This window comes from Danio rerio, chromosome 1 (assembly GCF_052040795.2).
Source record: "Danio rerio strain M-AB ecotype USA chromosome 1, GRCz13ab, whole genome shotgun sequence".
NCBI classification, from domain to species: Eukaryota; Metazoa; Chordata; class Actinopteri; order Cypriniformes; family Danionidae; genus Danio; species Danio rerio.
The window spans coordinates 20,420,368-20,447,061 of NC_141021.1; the positions used below are offsets into that span (position 1 = coordinate 20,420,368).

The following is a 26,694-nucleotide window of genomic DNA, read 5'->3' on the forward strand; positions in this document are numbered from 1 at the left end:
TAAAAACTAAAATAATATTTGCTAAAAAAAACTTCATTTTTTGTTTAAATTGAGTATTTTTTATACTGAGAGAGACGATGAGAGGAGAGAGTCGTTTTGTTCTATAGCATAACATATAGCCTATATGATATATAATATAGAGCGGGAGGGAGAGATATCTGGCCGTAACTGGAGCGGTAACGGAACTGCTCTATTGTTCTCGTTAAATTCCTTTCCCCCGCACTCTCTCGCGCATGCCAGTCTCCCGTTCTTCAGCAGGACAGACGGGGAGGCTGATGCGCTCGTACGCATTGGCTGAGCGGAGACCTCAGATGTTTTTTTAGCTTATATTTTTAGCAGAGGAGGTCGGACTCGTATTGCACCGCGCGTGGTAGAAGTGCAGTTCATCTGCAGTGCTGCTGAGCGCTGGAGAACCGCAGTGTGTGAACGCTCGAGCTCAGCATATTCAACGCGTCCGCTTGACGGCCAATGCTCTGAAGTAAACACTCCGGATAGCTCATCTAGGATTTCAGTGGCCCTCTTGCTAAAACGCTTTTTATTTGGGAAATGGCCAGTTCTGGAGACGACTCGGCTTCAAACGCCCAGCTGGATCAGCCTGCAGAAGCGACCCCCGAATCAGCCTTTCAAGAAGCTCAGAAATGGATCGAGGTGAGTTCGCTGCTCATATAAGTAAACGATGCTCGTGTGTTTGTTTGCGTGCTCATATAAAAAGGTTGCGTTGCGTGTTGAGAAGCTTATTAATATTGCACCGTCACCTGTTGTGTGAGTGTGGCGGGTTTGGTTACAACAACGGGCTATGAAGCCCATGCAGCCGCGCGCGGGGATCATGTGCGCGGGATTCGGCTGCTGTAATCGGACTAGCGCGGCTTTAATGTCTCGCCGAATTTCTCTTAGGCTACATGTCATGACAGCAAACAGCCTAATTAAATCAGATTTTATATTATAAGTATCCGCCAATCCAGCGGACACTTTTCCAAACAAAACATGATGCATTTTTGAAGAGGTGCAAAAACAGAGGGATGGATGCACGGACACGCCCCCATCAGCTAAGCGATTCCAGTTGTTGTGGAAGCTTAAAGACACGCCCCCCTTGTCCTCTAACATTCACGCCCCCTTTCCAGTCGTCACGGCAGCGCGCAAGATCAGGCAAACAGTTTGTTTACAGTTTGTTTTATTCGTGGCATGGAGAATGTATGCCTTATTTGACCTGATTCACTGTAAAGTTGAAGATGTGATCGGAGATCTGTTTCATCTCTAGAGATGCCAGAGTTTAAGATGTAGGTCTTGGTATTAATATTATGACCCATTTTAGCGGTTGTGGATTGGACAGGGAGATTCCTCACGTCACTGAGCTAGATTTGAGGACTAGAGTCGTGTGCAGTAGAGTAGATCAGCCTAGTGTTGTGTGATGATGGACTCATCCTATAAAACATGAACAAATATAAAAAGTTTATGTATTACTTTATTTTGATGGTGCCTTTTTCACATTCCGTTGACTATAAGTTATATTGCATCTACATGCCAACTAATTATTATTAGAGCTAGGGTGCCCAAACTTTTTTTTTATGAAGAGCCAAAAATTAAACTGGATTGAGGCTAGTGGGACGTAAGGTAAATATAGTTGTCATGAGTAATTTCCTAATTTATTTAATAATATTTAAAATGGGCAGCACGGTGCCGCAGTGGGTAGCACAATCGCCTCACAGCAAGAAGGTCGCTGGTTCGCTGCAACAGTTGGCATTTCTGTGTGGAGTTTGCATGTTCTCCCTGTGTTTGCGTGGGTTACCTCTGAGTGCTCCTGTTTGCCCAAAGACAGGTGCTTTTGATGGGGTAGGCTAAACCCATAGTGTATGTGTGTGAATGAGTGTGTATGGATGCTTTCCATTGGATGGGTTGCATTTGGAAGGGCATCCGCTGTTTAAAACATATGCTTGATAAGTTGGCGGTTCATTCCGCTGTGGCGACCCCAGATTAATAAAGGAACAAGCCGAAAAGAAAATGAATGAATATTTAAAAATAACTAAAAAAGTCTATTTATTTTAACTAACACAGTATCATAGACTTTTTTAGTTTTTGCCTTGATTGGCTTGTCGATGTCTTCTGTATTGTCCTCATTCTGTCGAGTCACAGTGTTTACATTTTAAATAATCAGATTTATTTACAACATTGATTGAAACGTTTATTTTCAGTTTGTTTTTTGTAGCTCAGCTATAAAACAAACAAAAAAGGTTATGTCAAATTAGAAATGACGATCTCTGTCAAAGGCATTCACCCCAACCCTCTCACTTTCTTCTCAGATGGGATGGTGGGTCAAATCAAAGGTTTTAAAGACACGCCCCCTGTGTTCTAACGTTCACGCCCTTTTACAGTTGTCACGGCAGCACGCAAACAAGATCATGTTTTTATATGTTTTTTTTATTGATTAAACTGGGCGATATGGTGGCTCAGTAGTTAGCTCTGTTGCATCACAGCAAAAGGGGCACTGGTTCGAGTCTCGGCCTGGACCAGTTGGCGATTCTGTATTGAGTTTGCATGTTCTATCTGTGTGTTTTCTCCGGGTGCTCTCGTTTCCTCCACAGTCCATTGACATGCACTATAGGTAATTTGGGTAAGCTAAATTGTCCCTATAGTGTATGAGTGTGTGTGTGAATAAGTGTGTATGGGTCTATTCTGCTGTGGAAAACATATGCTGGAATAGTTGGCAATTCATTCTGCTGTGGCAACCTCTGAAATAGAGACCAAGCTGAAAGAAAAAAAATGAATGAATCATATTACATCATTAATGAATCAGTACTCCTGAATGAAACAAAATGAAAAAAGCTCATATCTGAAACTTGTCAACCTTGCATAATTTTTCTTCAAACACTTTCTATTTTTAAATTCTATTTAAATTTTGATCAAATATTTGAAATCACTGGTTTGCACTAATTGCTGTGCATTCAGCCAGTATACTATACATATAGCTAATGTCTCTATTAAAACCGACAAAACTAATGAAAGACATCATGAAACGTGTGCTTAATGCAGAGAAATGTGGTTTCTTATATAGAAATCCAATCTAGAAAAGCTAGTTTGCAATTAAGTCTATACCCAACCCTACTCACAACACATGCAAATACAGAAATGCACTGCAAATAGCACAGACAACAATGAAAATGTGTTGGGGGGGGGACCCAAAAAGTTTATAGATCGTTGTTAGATTTTATGGAGATGCAAATAGTACACATTAAATCATCAATCTCTGTCTAAACATGTGCATGAAAATACTCACAACACATACACATAGAGAAATGCACTGCAAATAGCACAGACCACAACGAAAATGTGTCTGGGGAGGCCAAAAATATTATAGAATGTTTGTTACTTTTAAAGGAGATGCACTCTCACTGCAGGATCACCCCAATTGATCTAACATTATAGATTGACGTATGCCTAATGCTAGAAAAAAAACACACATCAACCATGTTTCAGCTCGTATTCACTATGTTATGTGTAATTAAAGACAATTAAATGCAAAAATTCGCACAAAATACCAAAACACTTTAATAAAATTGTTATGAGTCAAACATGGTCTCTTATTCTGAAATCTAATCTAGAAAAGTAAACTAGTCATTTAAATGTTTATGCTACGTATTTGTAATTGTACATTTTTGTTGAAACAAAAGAACCATCAGTATATCCTTGTGATAATATCCATGTGGTAATATTACAATGCAACCTCATGATATGATAATATACAAATTGCGATAATCAGGATTTCCTCAAGATAAGGAATTTGTGACCCACTTACAGTCACCATCACTGAGATCAGTAAGCAGACAGACTCTATAAATAAAGACGAAGTTGCCTTTTTTGAGTGTGCGTGGCATGTGTGAATACATTTCACAAATCCCACCAAAAGTGTCATGCCGTTGTCCATTCACACATTCTCTGCATTACCAGCTATTCGTCTGTCCTTCAGTTGATGCGTTTCACTGGAAGGCTCATGTCAGGAGCGCGTTTTAGGACGATCAGTATTAATAGACAGGCTGAAATAGCCTCGCACCCTGCTGGGCGCAAATAGTTTTAACTGAATTGGCACAGAGAAGAGACATGCTTCTTCTGTCTCCTGCTAAAAATGCCTTTTCTTAAGTGAGTCACTGGATAAGCTATAACATTACAGACAAAAACATATGGCAGAATGAAGCTCTAACAGCAGACCGCAGTGCAAAAAAAAAAACAGCTCTCTTGAGACTCATCTATAGATCAGATTCTCTACTGAGATGAAGTTTTTGAGCATCTGACAATATTTTGAAAGCATGGCGGACAATATCATAGTGATATATAGGTTATTTAATGTTATATAATACTATAATATATATATATATATATATATATATATATATATATATATATATATATATACACAAGTTACTTAAGTTATTATGAACATAATCCCTGTATTTTTATTAATACCCTTTATGTTTTTGACTTTTCAGCAAAATTTAATATGACTTATTATGTTGTAGCGAGTAAATATTTAGTTAAAAGTAATACAATACAATGTATGGTATTTTGGTCATTTTAAAGTAATCATTCAATTATTCATTCTAGGGCTGCACAATATATCGTTTTAGCATCTATATTGCAATGTGACAATCTGCAATAGTCACTTCGCATGACGTCAAGCATTTTACGTGTTTTTTTACATTTAATTACTTAATGTAATGCTGTTTATTTAATGTTTTATCGTTGTTCTACTGTTTTTATCTTGTCATTTAATTTATAAATATTTATATAAATAATTATAAATATTTAGCAGATTCAGTCACCTAAAAATTATCCAGGTGTAAAATTACGAAACCTTGCCAAGTGCTTCTGAAATTATATTCACAGTATACAGTTGAAGTCAGAATTATTAGCCCCCTTTTGATTTTTTTTTTCTGTTTTTAATATTTTACAAATGATGTTTAACAGAGCAAGGAAATTTTTACAGTATGTCTGATAATATTTTTTCGTCTGGAGAAAGTCTTATTTGTTTTATTTCGGCTAGAAGTTTTAAATTTTTAAAAAAACAATTTTGGGACAAAATAATTAGCCCCTTTAAGCTATTTTTTTTTTCGATAGTCTACAGAACAAACCATCGTTATACAATAACTTGCCTAATTACCCTAACCTGCCTAGTTCACCTTATTAACCTAGTTAAGCCTTTAAGTGAAGTTTATTCATAAACTAATTTCGAGAGGAGCACGTGATTATGATTGAACACGGCTGGTCCTGCATTAGCATGCTTGATCCACCAATCAGGCCATTCCTAACCACTATAAAGAGCCAGGGTTTTCTCACTACAGTCATCTTCGATTTGAAGAATACACTGCTCTGCATCAACTGCTACTGCTACTGCTACTGCTACTGCTACTGCTACTGCTACTGCTACTGCTACTGCTACTGCTACTGCTACTGCTACTGCTACTGCTACTGCTACTGCTACTGCTACTGCTACTGCTACATCAACTTCTCCAGCTACATCAACTTCTCCAGCTACATCAACTTCTCCAGCTACATCAACTTCTCCAGCAACAACAACTTCTCCAGCTACATCAACTTCTCCAACAACAACAACAACAACAACTTCTCCAGCTACATCAACAACAACTTCTCCAGCTACATCAACTTCTCCAACAACAACAACTTCTCCAGCTACATCAACTTCTCCAACAACAACAACTTCTCCAGCTACAACAACTTCTCCAACAACTTCTCCAGCTACAACAACTTCTCCAATTACAACAACTTCTCCAACAACAACTTCTCCAGCTACATCAACTTCTCCAACAACAACTTCTCCAGCTACATCAACTTCTCCAACAACAACAACTTCTCCAACAACAACAACTTCTCCAGCTACATCAACTTCTCCAACAACAACTTCTCCAGCTACATCAACTTCTCCAACAACAACTTCTCCAGCTACATCAACTTCTCCAACAACAACAACTTCTCCAGCTACAACTTCTCAACCTTCTACTTCAATTGCCTCACACAATGCAATCTCTGTGTCTTCAACCCAATTCTCCAACAAGATCACAGTAAAAACTCAATCACCATCCATGAACTTTGCCTAAACTCTCGATGCCTGCGATCCAAGCTGAACTCTCTTCTAGGGGTGCACCAGCGGTAACATACATGACACTTTTTAAGGGGAAGCCTCACAAACTACAACTAAGATTAAACATCAATCTTTAAAGGATGATTCTAGCGTGAATAGAATGACTCACCTCTCAATCAAGGTTCTAGACAATCCAATCCTTAAAACATCAGTCCACAACTTATGCATACATTGATAAACATCCATGTTAATCCTCCAAACTAGTCGCTGTGGTGCATTCAATAGAGTAGCGTCTCCAATCATAACACTAGTTCTCTGGCAAACAAAATGGCCGCCAGCCTTTTTCTGCAACTTTGATTGACACTCCTTCGAGCCAATAGCTGAAAGGAGAAGCGTCACCATCCAATGAACTCTCAAAAATTTGAGATGGTCCCACCCTCTCTCATGACAAGCTCATGAATGATTATCATTACATTTACACAATTACTACTAAATGGTGACATTAATTTAAGTTCAGGGTTTGATGTTGGCAGATGATAAATAAATAAATACATAAATAAATAAATAAATAATAAAGAAAATAAATAATTATAAAATGTATAAATCAAAAAAAAAAAAAAAAAAAAAAAAAAAAAAAAAAAAAAAAAAAAAAAAAAAAAAAGCCACATCTGATGGCAGTTTAACTTCTAAAAAGTTTACTCTGCTATTGAAAAACATTCAACCCATTAGGCATAGAAGTCCAATCGTAATATGCCCCAGTGACTCACGTCCATACACTTATAAGCCATAAGCTTATAATGGCAAGTTGGTTAGATGTGAGAACAGCAAAAAAACAAACTTCCCGCTTTGACTTCCACGAATGAGAGGAGGACATTTCTGACATGTCTGATGTTTCATCAATTGACTCTGCGTTAGATACAAACCAAGGGGTTTAAACTCCACTATAATTCCAACTACCTTGTCTTCAAGAGGTACATCAGGACCACTAGACGAGCAGATTTCCCAATTAATATGCTATCCTTAGGAGGGACAAATGCCTACCTCTACTATCTTTGCTCGTTGCGACAATGAGGCTTCGTACCATGCATTAACAAAGGCACTTCCACACTTAGTTGCCCATGCTCTTATTAAGACGCCCCGCATGGTTATCAGCTAAAATAATTCATTGTGTTTGCCATACATGTACCATGTTGTAATGTCATTTCTGATTCTCTCTTGTTTTTCTCATTTCAGAGATCATGTCAGCTGGTTGCAGAAGCTGACCCTCATCCAACCTATTACACTCCACATCCATTTCTAAATACATTTACACTCTTTGCAAATGACACTTTTCCACTCACATAGCCCACACCCTCGATGCCATATTCACACTAGCCTTTTTAATTTATGTCTTCTGAACTAAGTATGACATTTCAATCCAACGATACACCTAACCATATCTGATCTATCTTCGCAGGATGAAGGGATGCAGGATGATATCCGTTCCCCCACACACCTGTTCTAAACAGGCCCGGATTGACTAATCGGGAGGACCGGGAGAATTCCCGGTGGGCCGGTCCGTTTTTTTTTTTTTTTGGCCGCGAGGACCGGTGTCCCTAGCTCCAGAATCTGTTGCTCTCAGCAGTGACACTTTTTTTAATTCATTTACTTGACCACAGCCTTTTTATTCATTATTAAAAAAAAAAAAAAAATAATAATAAAAAAAAAAAATAAAAAAAAAAAAAAAATGATAGTGCCATTAGAAACTGATTTGGAAATATTTATTTACTTATTTTAATATAGTCAGTCGTGAACTGAGGTGGGCTGGTCTGAGGCTTGAAACTCCAGAGCTGAAAAGGTGTCCCACTCCGGCCCTGGTTCTAAACCTCTTCAAGAGTTCACACTTAGCTGATGATTGATTATAAGCAAGTTTGGCATGCTGTCCCGGGAGAGAGCCCTGAGCTCGAAGGTTCTTGAGCCCTGGGCTCCCTCCCGTTTGGAGGAAGAGAGGGGAGCCTCGAGCTCAGGTAGATCTCGACAACTCCCCTTTTTATAATAGCTAAAGATTAAGATTGAAGGCTATTAAAAGATATGCTGCATTATTAGATTACCTGTATTGAAATTTAGATTTAACGATTAACTTGTTGTACATGTTTTTGAAATGTGGGAGGAAACCGGAGAACCCGGGGAAAACCCACGCAAGCACGGGAAGAACATGCAAACTACACACAGAAACGACCACCGGCCTGTTAAGGAACTAGAACCGGTGACGTTCTTGCTGTGAGGCGACAGTGCTAGTCACTGAGCCACCGTGCTGCCCTATGGAGGGAAAGGTGAAAAGGTAGGGGTGGAAGGGGGGATTCTTCAAATCGAAGATGACTGTAGTGAGAAAACCCTGGCTCTTTATAGTGGTTAGGAATGGCCTGATTGGTGGATCAAGCATGCTAATGCAGGACCAGCCGTGTTCAATCATAATCACGTGCTCCTCTCGAAATTAGTTTATGAATAAACTTCACTTCAAGAGTTCACACTTAGCTGATGATTGATTATAAGCAAGTTTGGCATGCTGTCCCGGGAGAGAGCCCTGAGCTCGAAGGTTCTTGAGCCCTGGGCTCCCTCCCGTTTGGAGGAAGAGAGGGGAGCCTCGAGCTCAGGTAGATCTCGACAACTCCCCAAAATGCTCCGCTCGGGACAGCAGCCGCGTATTTGAAGAACCCCCCAAAAGGCACAGGAGATTAATGCCATATCCGGCTGCTGAAAAGTGATACAGAAATAGCTTGGAGGAGCAACAGAGACTGGTGTGGGTGTAAAAATTAACTGAAGGTGCTTATGTATGACTATGTGTGCCCCCGGGTCCTGTTAATTGTAAGGACCAGCGGGAGAGTGAGTGGGGTAAGTGTAAAGGTTTAAAACATATGTGGTGAGTTTCGTAAAGGTTTAGTATAGTAGTGATGGAAAATGAAGCTGTAAGGTTCTGCGGAGCTGTAGCTGCAGATGAGAAGCGGTTAACTGATTAACCGCTTTGGCAGTCCAATGGGGAGTGTGTCAGTAATGGTATGGATAATTAGTAGTGTGCGTGAGCTCCGGTGGAGCGACACTGCTGCAGCAGTGGTGCAGGGGGGATGCAGCTCGGCTGAGCGTCTCTGCGACTGCAGAGGTGCGATGGTAGTCAGTACTAAGGGGAAGAATACGCTTCTGCAGCAGCGTTTTAACTGCTTTAGCAGTGCTGGGAGTGACAGAAGTGGTATAAGTGTAATGGAAGTGTGCATGAGCTCCAGCAGAGCGTCACTGCTGCAGCAGTGGTGCAGGGGATGTAAATGATGCTCGGCTGAGCGTCTCTGCTGCTGCAGAGGTGCAATGGAAGTCAGTATTTGTAAGGGAAATACGCCTCCGCAGGGACGTTTAACTGCTTTAGCAGTGCTGGAGAGTGTATCAGTATTGGGTTGCTAAATGAAAGTGTATATGCGCTCGCTGAGCGTCACTGCTGCGGCAGTGATGTGGAGGGGAGTGATGCTCGGCTGAGCGTCTCTGCGACTGCAGAGGTGCGGTGGTAGTCAGTCCTAAGGGGAAGAATACGCTTCTGCAGCAGCGTTTTAACTGCTTTAGCAGTGCTGGGAGTGACAGAAGTGGTATAAGTGTAATGGAAGTGTGCATGAGCTCCAGCAGAGCGTCACTGCTGCAGCAGTGGTGCAGGGGATGTAAATGATGCTCGGCTGAGCGTCTCTGCTGCTGCAGAGGTGCAATGGAAGTCAGTATCTGGAAGGTAAATACGCCTCCGCAGAGACGTTTAACTGCTTTGGCAGTGCTGGAGAGAGTATCAGTAGTGGATTGCTAAGTGGAAGTGTATATGCGCTTGCTAAGCGTCACTACTGCGGCAGTGATGTAGAGGGGAGTGATGCTCGGCTGAGCGTCTCTGCGGCTGCAGAGGTGCGGTGAAAGTCAGTTTCTAAAGGGAAGTGCGCTTTGGAGAGCTGATTAACAGCGGTGTAGCAGATAGGAATCAGGCACAGTAGAGCAACTCTGTGGCTGCAGGGGTGCATAGGTATTCAGAGTCTGGTGCATTATATGTGTGAAAGCAATACATGTTCCCGCTAAGCCTTTACAGCTGTATTATAGCGGGGAGTGTGGTGATGGAAAATAAATTGATACTACAATGCAATGTAATTGAGTGGAGCTGCTGTAAAGGTGTGATGGTGGTCAGTATGTAAGCAATACGAGTTCCCGCTAAGCCTTTATGGCTATATTGTTGCGGGGAGTGTGGTGATGGAAAATAAATTGATGCTACAATGCAATGTAATTAAGTGGAGCTGCTGTAGAGGTGTAATTGTAGTCAGTATGGAAGCAATACGAGTTCCCGCTACGCCTTTACGGCTGTATTATTGCGGCGGAGTGTGATAATGGTAAATTTTTTTTTTTTTTTTTTTTTTGTTGAAAAGTGTACATGTGAGCTCTTAAAGAGCTTCACTGCTGTGGCAGTGGGAGCTTGGGGCTACCCCTGTGGGAGTCCGAGCTGCGGAGAATGAGTGCAAGTGAAATTGAAAAATTATGAAGAGGAAGAGAAGGGAAGTTTAATAAAATAAAAAGGAAAGTTTAGTAAAAATGAGTCCTATGCAACTAAGACAGAAAGTAGGAAGAACAGACAGAGTCGTGCTGCTTGGAAACTAGGTTGAAGTCTGCAACCGAGAATCAGCTGGGCTTCTCTGAGGAAATATTGGCTGAGGCAAATTGAGGATTTAGAGGTGTTAGAGGACCAATGACAGAGTTTATATCTGTTGTTGGAAGACTGTTCAGGCAGGGCGTCACTGCTGCAGCATTGGTGCAGGGGAAAAAATAATCTCAGCAGAGCTTCTCTGCAGTTACAGAAGTGCAATAAAATCAGTGGTGCAGAGAATTAAGGCTAAACAGCCGTCTCTGCAGTTGCAGCTCAGGCAAAGCTTAACTGTTGCAGCAGTGGTGCAGAGGGAGAATAAGGCTCGGCAAAGCGTCTCTGCAGTAGCAGAGGTGCAGTGGTACTCAGTATTAGCGCCTCACACGGAAATACTAAGTACTATTAGCAGTGATATTTAGAGATGAAAGTGATAAAGGGGCTCAGCTAGAGCGTCACTGCAGTTGCCGTGATGTTAATGGGGTGTATAGTTAAGTGGAGCACCTAAACAGTCGATATTAGTAAGTTTGAGTGCTCCCGCAGGGACGTTAAATACTGCCTTTAGTGATATGTAAAGATGAAGGTGAATAAGGCATATGCTAGAGGTTCACTGCGGTAGCAGTGGTGCTTTGGGTGTGCAACTTTGCGGAGCATTTCTGCGGCTGCAGTGGTGTAGTGGGCCAGTATGGAGACAACTTGTGCTCCCGCAGAAGCATTTACTGCTGTATTAGTGCGGGGAGTGCAACGATAGTGGTATTTAGAAAATTTGTAAGTGTATGCAAGCTCATTTAGAACGTTCCTGTTGCAGCAACTGAAACTCAAGACAACCCCTGAATTGGTCGGAGCTGTGGTGAATGAAAGTGAATAGAAGTATAGGATAGTTTAAATTTGGAGAGAAAAAGTTAAAGCTAGAAAAACAGGGAAGGGTAGTGAAGGAGCTCCTATGTTAAATAGGAAGGGAAATAGGAAGGAAATGACAGAGTCATACTTCATACCCAATAATGCATGATGGTGGAAGTTGGCTGGAGATGATCGGCTGGGCTTCCCCGAGGTGTTATTGCTCTTCTGTGGTGTAAAAATGCTAAGAGGTTTAGAACCAGGGCCGGAGTGGGACACCTTTTCAGCTCTGGAGTTTCAAGCCTCAGACCAGCCCACCTCAGTTCACGACTGACTATATTAAAATAAGTAAATAAATATTTCCAAATCAGTTTCTAATGGCACTATCATTTTTTTTTTATTTTTTTTTTTTATAATGAATAAAAAGCTGTGGTCAAGTAAATGAATTAAAAAAGTGTCACTGCTGAGAGCAACAGATTCTGGAGCTAGGGACACCGGCCCTCGCGGCCAAAAAAAACGGACCGGCCCACCGGGAATTCTCCCGGTCCTCCCGATTAGTCAATCCGGGCCTGTTTAGAACAGGTGTGTGGGGGAACGGATATCATCCTGCATCCCTTCATCCTGCGAAGATAGATCAGATATGGTTAGGTGTATCGTTGGATTGAAATGTCATACTTAGTTCAGAAGACTTAAATTAAAAAGGCTAGTGTGAATATGGCATCGAGGGTGTGGGCTATGTGAGTGGAAAAGTGTCATTTGCAAAGAGTGTAAATGTATTTAGAAATGGATGTGGAGTGTAATAGGTTGGATGAGGGTCAGCTTCTGCAACCAGCTGACATGATCTCTGAAATGAGAAAAACAAGAGAGAATCAGAAATGACATTACAACATGGTACATGTATGGCAAACACAATGAATTATTTTAGCTGATAACCATGCGGGGCGTCTTAATAAGAGCATGGGCAACTAAGTGTGGAAGTGCCTTTGTTAATGCATGGTACGAAGCCTCATTGTCGCAACGAGCAAAGATAGTAGAGGTAGGCATTTGTCCCTCCTAAGGATAGCATATTAATTGGGAAATCTGCTCGGCTAGTGGTCCTGATGTACCTCTTGAAGACAGGGTAGGTGGAATTATAGTGGAGTTTAAACCCCTTGGTTTGTATCTAATGCAGAGTCAATTGATGAAACATCAGACATGTCAGAAATGTCCTCCTCTCATTTGTGGAAGTCAAAGCGGGAAGTTTGTTTCTTTGCTGTTTTCACATCTAACCAACTTTCCATTATAAGCTTATGGCTTATAAGTGTATGGACATGAGTCACTGGGGCATATTACGATTGGACTTCTATGCCTAATGGGTTGAATGTTTTTCAATAGCAGAGTAAACTTTTTAGAAGTTAAACTGCTATCAGATGTGGCTTTTTTTTTTTTTTTTTTTTTTTTTTTTTTTTTTTTTTTTTTTTTTTTGATTTATACATTTTATAATTATTTATTTTCTTTATTATTTATTTATATATTTATGTATTTATTTATTTATCATCTGCCAACATCAAACCCTGAACTTAAACTAATGTCACCATTTAGTAGTAATTGTGTAAATGTAATGATAATCATTCATGAGCTTGTCATGAGAGAGGGTGGGACCATCTCAAATTTTTGAGAGTTCATTGGATGGTGACGCTTCTCCTTTCAGCTATTGGCTCGAAGGAGTGTCAATCAAAGTTGCAGAAAAAGGCTGGCGGCCATTTTGTTTGCCAGAGAACTAGTGTTATGATTGGAGACGCTACTCTATTGAATGCACCACAGCGACTAGTTTGGAGGATTAACATGGATGTTTATCAATGTATGCATAAGTTGTGGACTGATGTTTTAAGGATTGGATTGTCTAGAACCTTGATTGAGAGGTGAGTCATTCTATTCACGCTAGAATCATCCTTTAAAGATGGATGTTTAATCTTAGTTGTAGTTTGTGAGGCTTCCCCTTAAAAAGTGTCATGTATGTTACCGCTGGTGCACCCCTAGAAGAGAGTTCAGCTTGGATCGCAGGCATCGAGAGTTTAGGCAAAGTTCATGGATGGTGATCGAGTTTTTACTGTGATCTTGTTGGAGAATTGGGTTGAAGACACAGAGATTGCATTGTGTGAGGCAATTGAAGTAGAAGGTTGAGAAGTTGTAGCTGGAGAAGTTGTTGTTGTTGGAGAAGTTGTAGCTGGAGAAGTTGTTGTTGTTGGAGAAGTTGTAGCTGGAGAAGTTGTTGTTGTTGGAGAAGTTGTTGTTGGAGAAGTTGTTGTTGATGTAGCTGGAGAAGTTGTTGTTGTTGGAGAAGTTGATGTAGCTGGAGAAGTTGTTGTTGATGTAGCTGGAGAAGTTGTTGTTGGAGAAGTTGTTGTTGGAGAAGTTGTTGTTGGAGAAGTTGATGTAGCTGGAGAAGTTGTTGTTGTTGGAGAAGTTGATGTAGCTGGAGAAGTTGATGTAGCTGGAGAAGTTGATGTAGCTGGAGAAGTTGATGTAGCTGGAGAAGTTGATGTAGCTGGAGAAGTTGATGTAGCTGGAGAAGTTGATGTAGCTGGAGAAGTTGATGTAGCTGGAGAAGTTGATGTAGCTGGAGAAGTTGATGTAGCAGTAGCAGTAGCAGTAGCAGTAGCAGTAGCAGTAGCAGTAGCAGTAGCAGTAGCAGTAGCAGTTGATGCAGAGCAGTGTATTCTTCAAATCGAAGATGACTGTAGTGAGAAAACCCTGGCTCTTTATAGTGGTTAGGAATGGCCTGATTGGTGGATCAAGCATGCTAATGCAGGACCAGCCGTGTTCAATCATAATCACGTGCTCCTCTCGAAATTAGTTTATGAATAAACTTCACTTAGCATTTTTACACCACAGAAGAGCAATAACACCTCGGGGAAGCCCAGCCGATCATCTCCAGCCAACTTCCACCATCATGCATTATTGGGTATGAAGTATGACTCTGTCATTTCCTTCCTATTTCCCTTCCTATTTAACATAGGAGCTCCTTCACTACCCTTCCCTGTTTTTCTAGCTTTAACTTTTTCTCTCCAAATTTAAACTATCCTATACTTCTATTTACTTTCATTCACCACAGCTCCGACCAATTCAGGGGTTGTCTTGAGTTTCAGTTGCTGCAACAGGAACGTTCTAAATGAGCTTGCATACACTTACAAATTTTCTAAATACCACTATCGTTGCACTCCCCGCACTAATACAGCAGTAAATGCTTCTGCGGGAGCACAAGTTGCCTCTATACTGGCCCACTACACCACAGCAGCCGCAGAAATGCTCCGCAGAGTTGCACACCCAAAGCACCACTGCTACCGCAGTGAACCTCTAGCATATGCCTTATTCACCTTCATCTTTACATATCACTAAAGGCAGTATTTAACGTCCCTGCGGGAGCACTCAAAACTTACTAATATCGACTGTTTAGGTGCTCCACTTAACTATACACCCCATTAACATCACGGCAACTGCAGTGACGCTCTAGCTGAGCCCCTTTATCACTTTCATCTCTAAATATCACTGCTAATAGTACTTAGTATTTCCGTGTGAGGCGCTAATACTGAGTACCACTGCACCTCTGCTACTGCAGAGACGCTTTGCCGAGCCTTATTCTCCCTCTGCACCACTGCTGCAACAGTTAAGCTTTGCCTGAGCTGCAACTGCAGAGACGGCTGTTTAGCCTTAATTCTCTGCACCACTGATTTTATTGCACTTCTGTAACTGCAGAGAAGCTCTGCTGAGATTATTTTTTCCCCTGCACCAATGCTGCAGCAGTGACGCCCTGCCTGAACAGTCTTCCAACAACAGATATAAACTCTGTCATTGGTCCTCTAACACCTCTAAATCCTCAATTTGCCTCAGCCAATATTTCCTCAGAGAAGCCCAGCTGATTCTCGGTTGGAGACTTCAACCTAGTTTCCAAGCAGCATGACTCTGTCTGTTCTTCCTACTTTCTGTCTTAGTTGCATAGGACTCATTTTTACTAAACTTTCCTTTTTATTTTATTAAACTTCCCTTCTCTTCCTCTTCATAATTTTTCAATTTCACTTGCACTCATTCTCCGCAGCTCGGACTCCCACAGGGGTAGCCCCAAGCTCCCACTGCCACAGCAGTGAAGCTCTTTAAGAGCTCACATGTACACTTTTCCAAAAAAAAAAAAAAAAACAACATTTAACCATTATCACACTCCGCCGCAATAATACAGCCGTAAAGGCGTAGCGGGAACTCGTATTGCTTCCATACTGACTACAATTACACCTCTACAGCAGCTCCACTTAATTACATTGCATTGTAGCATCAATTTATTTTCCATCGCCACACTCCCCGCAACAATACAGCCATAAAGGCTTAGCGGGCACTCGTATTGCTTACATACTGACCACCATCACACCTTTACAGCAGCTCCACTCAATTACATTGCATTGTAGTATCAATTTATTTTCCATCACCACACTCCCCGCTATAATACAGCTGTAAAGGCTTAGCGGGAACATGTATTGCTTTCACACATATAATGCACCAGACTCTGAATACCTATGCACCCCTGCAGCCACAGAGTTGCTCTACTGTGCCTGATTCCTATCTGCTACACCGCTGTTAATCAGCTCTCCAAAGCGCACTTCCCTTTAGAAACTGACTTTCACCGCACCTCTGCAGCCGCAGAGACGCTCAGCCGAGCATCACTCCCCTCTACATCACTGCCGCAGTAGTGACGCTTAGCGAGCGCATATACACTTCCACTTAGCAATCCACTACTGATACACTCTCCAGCACTGCCAAAGCAGTTAAACGTCTCTGCGGAGGCGTATTTACCTTCCAGATACTGACTTCCATTGCACCTCTGCAGCAGCAGAGACGCTCAGCCGAGCATCATATACATCCCCTGCACCACTGCTGCAGCAGTGACGCTCTGCTGGAGCTCATGCACACTTCCATTACACTTATACCACTTCTGTCACTCCCAGCACTGCTAAAGCAGTTAAAACGCTGCTGCAGAAGCGTATTCTTCCCCTTAGGACTGACTACCACCGCACCTCTGCAGTCGCAGAGACGCTCAGCCGAGCATCACTCCCCTCCACATCACTGCCGCAGCAGTGACGCTCAGCGAGTGCATATACACTTTCATTTAGCAACCCAATACTGATACACTCTCCAGCACTGCTAAAGCAGTTAAACGTCCCTGCGGAGGCGTATTTCCCTTACAAATACTGACTTCCATTGCACCTCTGCAGCAGCAGAGACGCTCAGCCGAGCATCATTTACATCCCCTGCACCACTGCTGCAGCAGTGACGCTCTGCTGGAGCTCATGCACACTTCCATTACACTTATACCACTTCTGTCACTCCCAGCACTGCTAAAGCAGTTAAAACGCTGCTGCAGAAGCGTATTCTTCCCCTTAGTACTGACTACCATCGCACCTCTGCAGTCGCAGAGACGCTCAGCCGAGCTTCATCCCCCCTGCACCACTGCTGCAGCAGTATCGCTCCACCGGAGCTCACGCACACTACTATTTATCCATACCATTACTGACACACTCCCCATTGGACTGCCAAAGCGGTTAATCAGTTAACCGCTTCTCATCTGCAGCTACAGCTCCGCAGAACCTTACAGCTTAATTTTCCATCACTACTATACTAAACCTTTACGAAACTCACCACATATGTTTTAAACCTTTACACTTACCCCACTCACTCTCCCGCTGGTCCTTACAATTAACAGGACCCGGGGGCACACATAGTCATACATAAGCACCTTCAGTTAATTTTTACACCCACACCAGTCTCTGTTGCTCCTCCAAGCTATTTCTGTATCACTTTTCAGCAGCCGGATATGGCATTAATCTCCTGTGCCTTTTGGGGGGTTCTTCAAATACACGGCTGCTGTCCCGAGCGGAGCATTTTGGGGAGTTGTCGAGATCTACCTAAGCTCGAGGCTCCCCTCTCTTCCTCCAAACGGGAGGGAGCCCAGGGCTCAAGAACCTTCGAGCTCAGGGCTCTCTCCCGGGACAGCATGCCAAACTTGCTTATAATCAATCATCAGCTAAGTGTGAACTCTTGAAGTGAAGTTTATTCATAAACTAATTTCGAGAGGAGCACGTGATTATGATTGAACACGGCTGGTCCTGCATTAGCATGCTTGATCCACCAATCAGGCCATTCCTAACCACTATAAAGAGCCAGGGTTTTCTCACTACAGTCATCTTCGATTTGAAGAATCCCCCCTTCCACCCCTACCTTTTCACCTTTCCCTCCATAGGGCAGCACGGTGGCTCAGTGACTAGCACTGTCGCCTCACAGCAAGAACGTCACCGGTTCTAGTTCCTTAACAGGCCGGTGGTCGTTTCTGTGTGTAGTTTGCATGTTCTTCCCGTGCTTGCGTGGGTTTTCCCCGGGTTCTCCGGTTTCCTCCCACATTTCAAAAACATGTACAACAAGTTAATCGTTAAATCTAAATTTCAATACAGGTAATCTAATAATGCAGCATATCTTTTAATAGCCTTCAATCTTAATCTTTAGCTATTATAAAAAGGGGAGTTGTCGAGATCTACCTGAGCTCGAGGCTCCCCTCTCTTCCTCCAAACGGGAGGGAGCCCAGGGCTCAAGAACCTTCGAGCTCAGGGCTCTCTCCCGGGACAGCATGCCAAACTTGCTTATAATCAATCATCAGCTAAGTGTGAACTCTTGAAATGTGACTTTAAACTGTACAGAAGTGTAAAATAGTAAAATATTATTTACTGTCATCATGACAAAGATAAAATAAATCAGTTATTAGAAATAGGCTTCTAAAACTATTATGCTTAGAAATATGCTGAAACAATCTTCCCTTCATTAAACAGAAATTTGGGGAAAAAATTCAGTGGGGCTAATAATTCTGACTTCAACTGTATATAGGTAAAAAACAAACCATTGCAATGTCAGTTTTTTTCCAATATCGTGCAGTCCTAATTCATTCATTCAGATACGTTTAGTAATAATAATATAAATAATAATAATAATTCATTCATTTTCTTTTCGGCGTATTCCCTTTATTAATCTTGGGAATTGGGTAGGCTAAATTGTCCATAGTGTTTGAGTGTGAAAGAGTGTGTATAGATGTTTCCCAGAGATAGATTGTAGCTGGAAGGGCATCCGCTGCGTAAAACATATGCTGGATAAGTTGGTGGTTCATTCCGCTGTGCCGACCCCAGATTAATAAAGGGACAAAGCCGAAAAGAAAATGAATGAATAATAATAATAAAAAATATTTTTATTATTATTATATGAATTAATATTTTAGAAGTTATTAAATAAATGTTAATAAAGTGAGATGTGAACATATATTTCACATAAAATTATTACTTTATCATTATTATTATTATTATTATTATTATTATTATTATTATTATTATTATTATTGTTATTATTATTATTATAACCCAAGAATATTTGATTAAAATCATAGATTAATTTAAATGTTAATAAGTAAATTATGATTGTATTTTTAAGTGAAAGTATTATTATTACAAATCGTGGATATTACAAGTCATAGATTATTAAAATGTGAATAAAAGTTAATTATGATTTAATTTTGAATGCAAAAGACTGAATTACTATTAACTTTGAGTTTGAAAACAGAAGAGGCTTCAGTGTGTTCCTGTCTACAATGTCATTTCCTATTGTTTTTTGTCTTTTGCTTCTTCTCTGTGTTGGTTTAGTTGCACTGCATTTTTATAAAAATAAAAAAATATATATAATAATTTGTCAAACTTTAGATTTGCCTGTCCATACATCAGTCTATCAAATCTTATCTGCATGTCGGGATTGTTTTAGAGTATGCCATGTCCTGCAGTCTTTGTTTGGAGTAGATAGATAGTGTCTCTCATAGGACTCATAGGTGTGTGTTGGATGGCCCACACGACATTGTATGAGGAAACACTCCCAGTGCACCTGTCAATGGCTAGAGACAGACAGCAGCAAGCACATCGCATTACAGAAAGTCCTTCTCTGCCAGGGCCTATCATATTTCAAGGGCCCTAGAGTTCCTCTCCCATTGACTCTCATGTTTCGCTTCTCTCTTTCTCTGCCTGTTTCTTTCCATCCTACATTTGACCACCAGCATGGAGACTATATAGGTAGAGCCTCGCTGAATGCACTTCACCATATGGTCCACTTTGAGCACATTTAGAGCTTCAATCAGGCAGATCAAGAGTCTGAGGTCAGATATGTGTGTGTGAGTGAAAGAGTTGGTACATAGAGTACAGATGGCTCTGTCGTGTGACCTCATAAAGCCAGCTGTCACAGCTGTGCCATCACACACACACATGCATACGGATTAAATGATACCACTAACACAGTGAGAGAGATTTGGGAGGCTGTCTACATAATTCAGAGTTATTTAATAAAGCCTTTAAAAGAATATAGGAGCTGAAATCACAGGCTAAATATGTGATGCCACTAGCCTTAGTTTGATTCAGGTATTCACTGTGACCACTGTAAGCCTACTGACCTTCAGTCCAGCTGTTTCTGTAATGAAATCCATTCCAATCTACTGTCACAGACCTGGAGCTGTTCAGCATATGTTTGTGCACCACGTGTAACCCCTCCAGTTTTATTCTTACCTCTCTGAGTGGGATTTTTTTGGCCACATTAATAAAGACCCTCCCTCATAAGTAAGACATACGCAATCCCTTCACTTTTATTTACACAGTGACAAGCAGGAATCAAACTGAACGCTAAAGGCTCTCTATGGATCCGAAATCAAAAACCTGGGAGCCTGGGAGTATGTCCAATTTTATGGTATTCGAAAAATTAGGTGAGAATTACTCGGATTACCTACTATTTCAAGAGTTCACACTTAGCTGATGATTGATTATAAGCAAGTTTGGCATGCTGTCCCGGGAGAGAGCCCTGAGCTCAAAAGGTCCTTGAGCCCTGGGCTCCCTTCCGTTTGCAGGGCGAGAGGGGAGCTTTGAGCTCAGGTAGATCTCGACAACTCCCCCCTTGATTAGAGCTGATGACTAAAATGACTGCTATAAAGAGATATGATGCTGGATAAGAGTTTGACTGTAGTGCTGAATTTAGATTGATCAATTTACTTGTAGTGCATTTTGAAATGTGGGAGGAAAGCAGAGAACCCAGGGAAAACCCACGCGAGCATGGGAAGAATATGCAAACTACGCACAGAAACGGCAGCCGTCCTGTTAAAGGACTAGAACTGGTGATGTTCTTGTTGTGAGGCAACAGTGCTAACTGCTGGGCCACCGTGCCGCCCTATGAAGGGAAAGGTGGAGCAGTAGGGGTGGAAGGGGGGATTCTTTAAGTCGAAGATGACTGTAGTGAGAAACCCTGGCTCTTTATAGTGGGTTAGGAATGGCCTGATAGGTGGATCATACATAGCTAATGCAGAACCAACCATGTTCAGTCACTATCATGTGATCCTCTCGAAATTAGTTTATAAATAAACTTTACTTCATATAAGATGAAGTGCGCAACCCCAACCGAAAAGCTCCTGAAACCAGTACCAACTGCTGCACTAATGAAAAAAGTGCAACTCAAAGGACTGCTTCATCTATCGAATCATCGCCTTGACACCACATGCTAGCAAGATCCTCCTAAAGATCATTAAAAAATGCCTGAGTACAACCATTGATAGAGAAATGCCTGATATACAGGCTTGTTTTTGGTAGGGAAGAGGCACTAGAGACCACATCACTAACCTTCGAGTTGTGGTGCTGGAGGAGACTGTTGAGCATCCCGTGGACAGCGAGAATCGCTAACAAAGAAGTCTTAAAGTGTATCAAGCCAAAAACCTCGCTGGAAGCCAAGATTACCAAACAGAGATTATCTCATTTTGGCCATGTCATGCGTAGCACCTCGAGAGGGCAGTCATGCTGGGAATGATCAGTGGAAGTTGAAAGAAATGGGCGCTCAAAAACTTGTTGGCTCGATACTGTCAAATCTGATACCAACATGAGCATGCACAAACTCAAAGAAGCGGTGATTTGTAGAACTGTGTGCAGGGGAATGATCCATAGAATGACCGAAAACCAACATAGATTGAATGGATAATTGATTGAAAATTGAAGTGCGCATCCAAAAGACACTTTACTGTATCATGAGGTCATGTGATGGAATTTATGAATGGAAGTGAAGTGACCCAACTAATGAGGGTAGGCCATGTAATAAAGATAATGGTGGATGTAGTATGTCCATCTTTTGCCAATACAACGCAGTCATGCAGTATGTTCAAACTCAAATGTAATACTTGTCAAGAAGTATTTGATTTTTGATGGAGCTTTTGACTTCTGTCACTAATGCACCTTTTAGAACCATGAGAAATTCACTTACACAGTTCCTAAAAGTATGCCTTTGTAAAGACATGGTTCTAAATGAATGTAAAACAACAAAAGAGACTACAGTTATAACAATAAAGATGTAGACAAGCACTATAGTTGGAATCACTTTAAAGATGAAGACCAGGGGTGTCCAAACCTGTTCCAGGAGATCTGCCTTTTTGGAGAATTCAGCTCCAACCCTGATCAAAAACAAGTTGGATATGATGGAAGTAACACTTGTTAAACAAAGACATGTGTGTTTGATCAAAGTTGCAGCTGAACTATCCAGGAAGGTAGATTTTCAGGAATAGGATTGGGCATCCCTGATGTAGACAAACCATATGATTGAAGGATTATTTTCTCCAGTTAATAACACTAAATAATATACACTAATAAAGGGCTTGTGTAATTGACAAAGATTATTTAAAGAGCCCCTATTATGGGTTTTTGAAAATGACCTTTCATGCAGTGTGTAACACAGCTTTAAGTGAAGTGAAATATCCAGCTTAAATCTGAAAGTGCTCCGTGTTTAAAAATATTGTTTCATCTATAAAAGAGTCGACTCAGTGCTTCAAATGAATCGTCTCAATAACGAGTCTTTAGCTGTGCCGTTTTGACGTCAATACGGAACTTGAGCCCCACCCATCTGTTGCGCATGCAATCTCGGGAAAATGGAAACCAAAATGGTTGCACGAAAAAGAAAAACACTGTAGAATTGACCCAGTTGAATCATGTCGTGAAGACGCTGTGCTTAGCTGGATATTTATGACGTGTAAGGGAAAATTTGTGTTAATTTCCCTACCCAAAGATGAGGCTGTGAAGAGTCAGTGGTTGAAGTTTATTTTTGCAAAAATACCTCAGCAATATTGCTCCAGCCTTGTGCTGCGCTCCCGTCGTTTTTCTGACGAGTGCTTCAGCAATCTACACACTTACAACAGGGGATTCATCAGCCGTTTGTTAAAGTAAGGATTAGAAAAGACCATATGGGATATGCAGAGCTTGACTTTACAGTACACAGTTCATGGATCAGTTTCTTCCTCTATTTCACAAGTGTAAGTAAGTGTGATTAAAATAGTTGCCTCCTTGTTTTCTCTTTCTTGCTAATTATGTATTTAATTAGCCGCAATAGTTTTGAAATTACGTGAGTTTTCGAGGTGAAATGATAAAATGTGAGGGTGGCGAGAGATGGGTCTGAAATACAGGAGACTCCCTGGAAGAACAAGAGTGTTTGCACTCTGACTACTTCAAATTTGTTAATAAGTCGTGGTGGGTATTTCTCTCTGTCTCACGCTAAATGCTGTCGACCAGTCAGTGGCAGTCACAACAGACTATCATCGGTCCAAGCAGCGCAGATTAGCCACACGCAAAGGAGGGGTTTGGGAACAAATTAATTGCTGAATGAATCATATGGGAGTCGCTGGGATAATTAGGTAAAAATAAATGCATTTTATAAGACAATGGAAGGGTTTTTTGACCTGCATATCAGCCTGTTGTTAAAGACCCCCAAAACCAAAATATGACTCTTTGTTAAATAGGGGCTCTTTAAAGATTATGACTATCTTGGAATTAATTGGTTTTGTCATAGGAAATGCTGCTTAAAAATACATGGACATTAAGCAAGCCAGGCTCGCAAATTGAAGTATTAAAATAAAAGTGCCTCGGGTATCCCTTGCTAGTTTTGGTGTCTTTGTATTGCATCCTTTGAAAATACTGGAGAAAATAATTTGTGCAGTTTTTGTTAGCGATCACTAATTTCACTGTTGTATTAGTTTCATTACATGGCATGAGCGTGATTCACTGATCAGATGCGCTAATAGCATTCTGAGAACATCTGCTGGTCACGAGGGGTTAATCACAATCCCCAAGTGAAAAGGGTAATCCAAAAATAAAAATCATGCTCTATCAATCCGGGTCTCCAGACCAGTATAACCCCTCTCAGTTTTATTTGCACTGCATGAAGCTTAATTCTAACCAATATCTTTGGCATGAGAGGTCGACTAGCTAACTGGTAATTCTAAAGTAATTCTTGTAGTATAGTAATGTGTGTTGCATGTTTGAAACTAGTCTCTGCAGGCCGGTGACCCTCGGAATTGTGTTTTCTACTATTGCTGTCAAGTCTGTTGCTGGTTCACTTCTTGAAGCCAGGGTAGTCTTACTTGCTGGCCTCTGGTGTAATCATCTGACTTGCATCTTACTCCCATCCTGGTCACTGCGGCAGTCTGAGGCCCTGTCCTCTCGAACATTGGTATATTCAAAACTGCATTCTTTTCTACTCGGTTTCACTGTTTGTCGACATGAAAATAAAGTATTGGTGACTGAAAGTTTTGGAAACCTGTGGCCTAGGTGAAGATTTTCCAGAACTCTAGGTACAGTGTGGTCATGTGGACCGTACAATTAGAGTTTTTGTCTCATGATGTCAGCGTGTATGCTGTTTTTGACTGGCTAACAGGCTTGGTTCATGCAAATGAGGCAAATTTCGAAGGTTAGCAGCACTGTTCGACCTCAGGATGGTAATGTGCCTCTGTTCTCACGTTTGCATTGCCTTGTAAGCAAATTACCGGCGAACATACTTAATTCCCTGTTTGGTGTGAACCCAACATAAAAGAGTCAATATCTCTGCCTGGTGGTTCGCCCCATAACATGCATTACAGCGCTTTTTTGAGTCATGTGGATGAAGGTTTTTAAAATGAAAGCAGCCAAATCTCTGTTTATAGAACTACCCATGGACATGTGGACATAACTTCATGGTTTCAACAACCTGGTTTTGAACCAGTATCCCCAGTATGGGAGGCAGTCAAACCAAAAGAGATCACTTAAAAACCATAGTCATACTTTTGTCACTGATGCACCTCTTGAGCAAGTCAGGCTTTTCTGCACAGGTCAAACTAGCTAGCCAGCCACTATTACACTCACCCCCCTAAACCTCACCCCTTTTTCTCTACTTGCACTATGGCAAGCAGTGTTCTAATGCAGGATGGAAGCAGGCTTGCTAACAGAATGCTAAATCTCTGGCTTCCATGACTAGTGCACCTAAAGTCAAACAGCTCTTAGCTTGCCTCTATTAAACTAACCCACCCTAAACCTCACTCCCGTCCAGGCCACAGCAACAATGTAACCACTTTTGTCCCTGGTATGAGAGGCAGGCATGCTAACAGAGATTGCCAAAGCCACAGCCTCTAGCAGGGGTTCAGAACTCTGTTATTGGAGGGCCACAGTCTTGCATTGTTTAGGTTCAAGCCTAATTAAACACACCTGATCCTACATATCAAGTCTTACAGATTCATTTGAAAATTATCAATGTTGGAGCAAGTTTTGAACTATTCTTTCAGGACTGTGGCCTGGTGGTAAATATATTTGTACCCCTACTGTTGCAATTTTCTCTTTAGAGTGTGTTTCATTATAGTCTATTCACTATTTTTAGAGTCAGCACTTTTTTTGATAGTTTTAAAGGGCCATGACACCCCCCACTTTCGGTTAAAGTCTACTTCAGAATTTTTTCAAAAGATGCATGATTAATGGCCGTGGAGTTCCGTGAGCACCAGGCAGGAGTGGGCGTGGCCAGCAGGGGAGAAGGGGAGCGAATAACTGTTGTTGACAGTTAGCTCACAAACTGAGACACAAACCGTGAGGAGACGCATGAGTTTATAGTTCACAAAGTTAAAATGCAAAGAAATAAACAGTAATTTAATGCCCTGCTACATTTGTTATTCGTAATTTCATATACACATAACCACAATTTATATCATTATAAAGATAAGTGTGTTTATGTAAACACTATAAATGAGGACTTCTCCCTCAATCCCCGTGTCTAAATTATAGATCTTGAATGCAGACTCAGTGCAGCAGGTCTCCTGACCTACCTATTTTAACCATTAGCCCTGCTGGTAATATTTAGCCAAACACAGCAGCACGGCGATGTGTCTGAATGTGAACGAACTCCTGATAAAAGTCAACGTCCGCCATTCTTCAATTATCGCACTACTCTCCCGACAAAAATGCTTGCAGCACACACACAGCTTTGCTGTATGATCGGCCCTGACAGGATCGCGGGGAAAAACATGCAACAAACCCCGTGGATTATGGAAACAAACACATACGAGCCTTCATGAACGGCTGCGTGCCGTTGGTCTGTGTCTCATAGCTTGCTTGAAACTGGCAGGTCTGCCTTCGGAAAGCACTTGCTCTCATGAATAATTAAGCAGCCGGCTCTTCTCATAGGATAAGAAAACTCCGCTATGAATAATAATGAGAAACCGACGCGTCATCATTGCACTTGCAGTACTGCGCTACGTAGCCAATTTTGATCCCGCCCCAAAAATCATTTTAAACCCGGAAGCTGAAATTAGCTGACAAAAGCTCAAAATTATACAGTTTTCCCCATAATTAAAGCTGTCAGGTGCTAACACTGTCTTAACTGATGCTCAACACACACAAATCTGTTAATATAAAAAAAAAGTTCTCCAGGGTGTCCTGAACCTTTAAACACATTAAGAATGCACAAAATTATAGCTCATTATTAATCTGTGTGGATATTCAGCGATTGTAGTCGTATACTTGCGATATATATATTATATATATATATATTCATGCATGAATCTTACATGATTACCAGAAAAGCACCAAATAATATTACAAAGGTTACAGTTTTGTTTTCAGTACTGGCAGGAATTGAAGGCGAAAGAGTGGAAGAGAGAATGAACAGCGCTGTCATACAGATTACCAGATACCAGTTACCAGAGCTGAATGCCCGGGAATATTTCAAGAAGAAATGCAAAAATGTACTGAAATGACGTAATTTGAAAAAAAAATCTCAATGAAATGAA

At 41.3% G+C, this 26,694-nt stretch overlaps 1 protein-coding gene across 2 annotated transcripts in view; it reads left to right on the top strand.

Annotated features, from left to right (window-relative positions):
• Positions 1-258: 258 nt before the first annotated feature.
• limch1a (LIM and calponin homology domains 1a) overlaps positions 259-26,694 on the top strand; it is a 120,688-nt gene continuing 94,252 nt past the window's right edge. The window contains 1 exon segment of one of the 2 annotated variants that reach the window (NM_001430852.2): positions 259-648. In NM_001430852.2, the coding sequence (NP_001417781.2) occupies positions 547-648 (102 nt within the window). In that variant the 5' untranslated portion in view covers positions 259-546. 2 annotated transcript variants of the gene reach the window in all.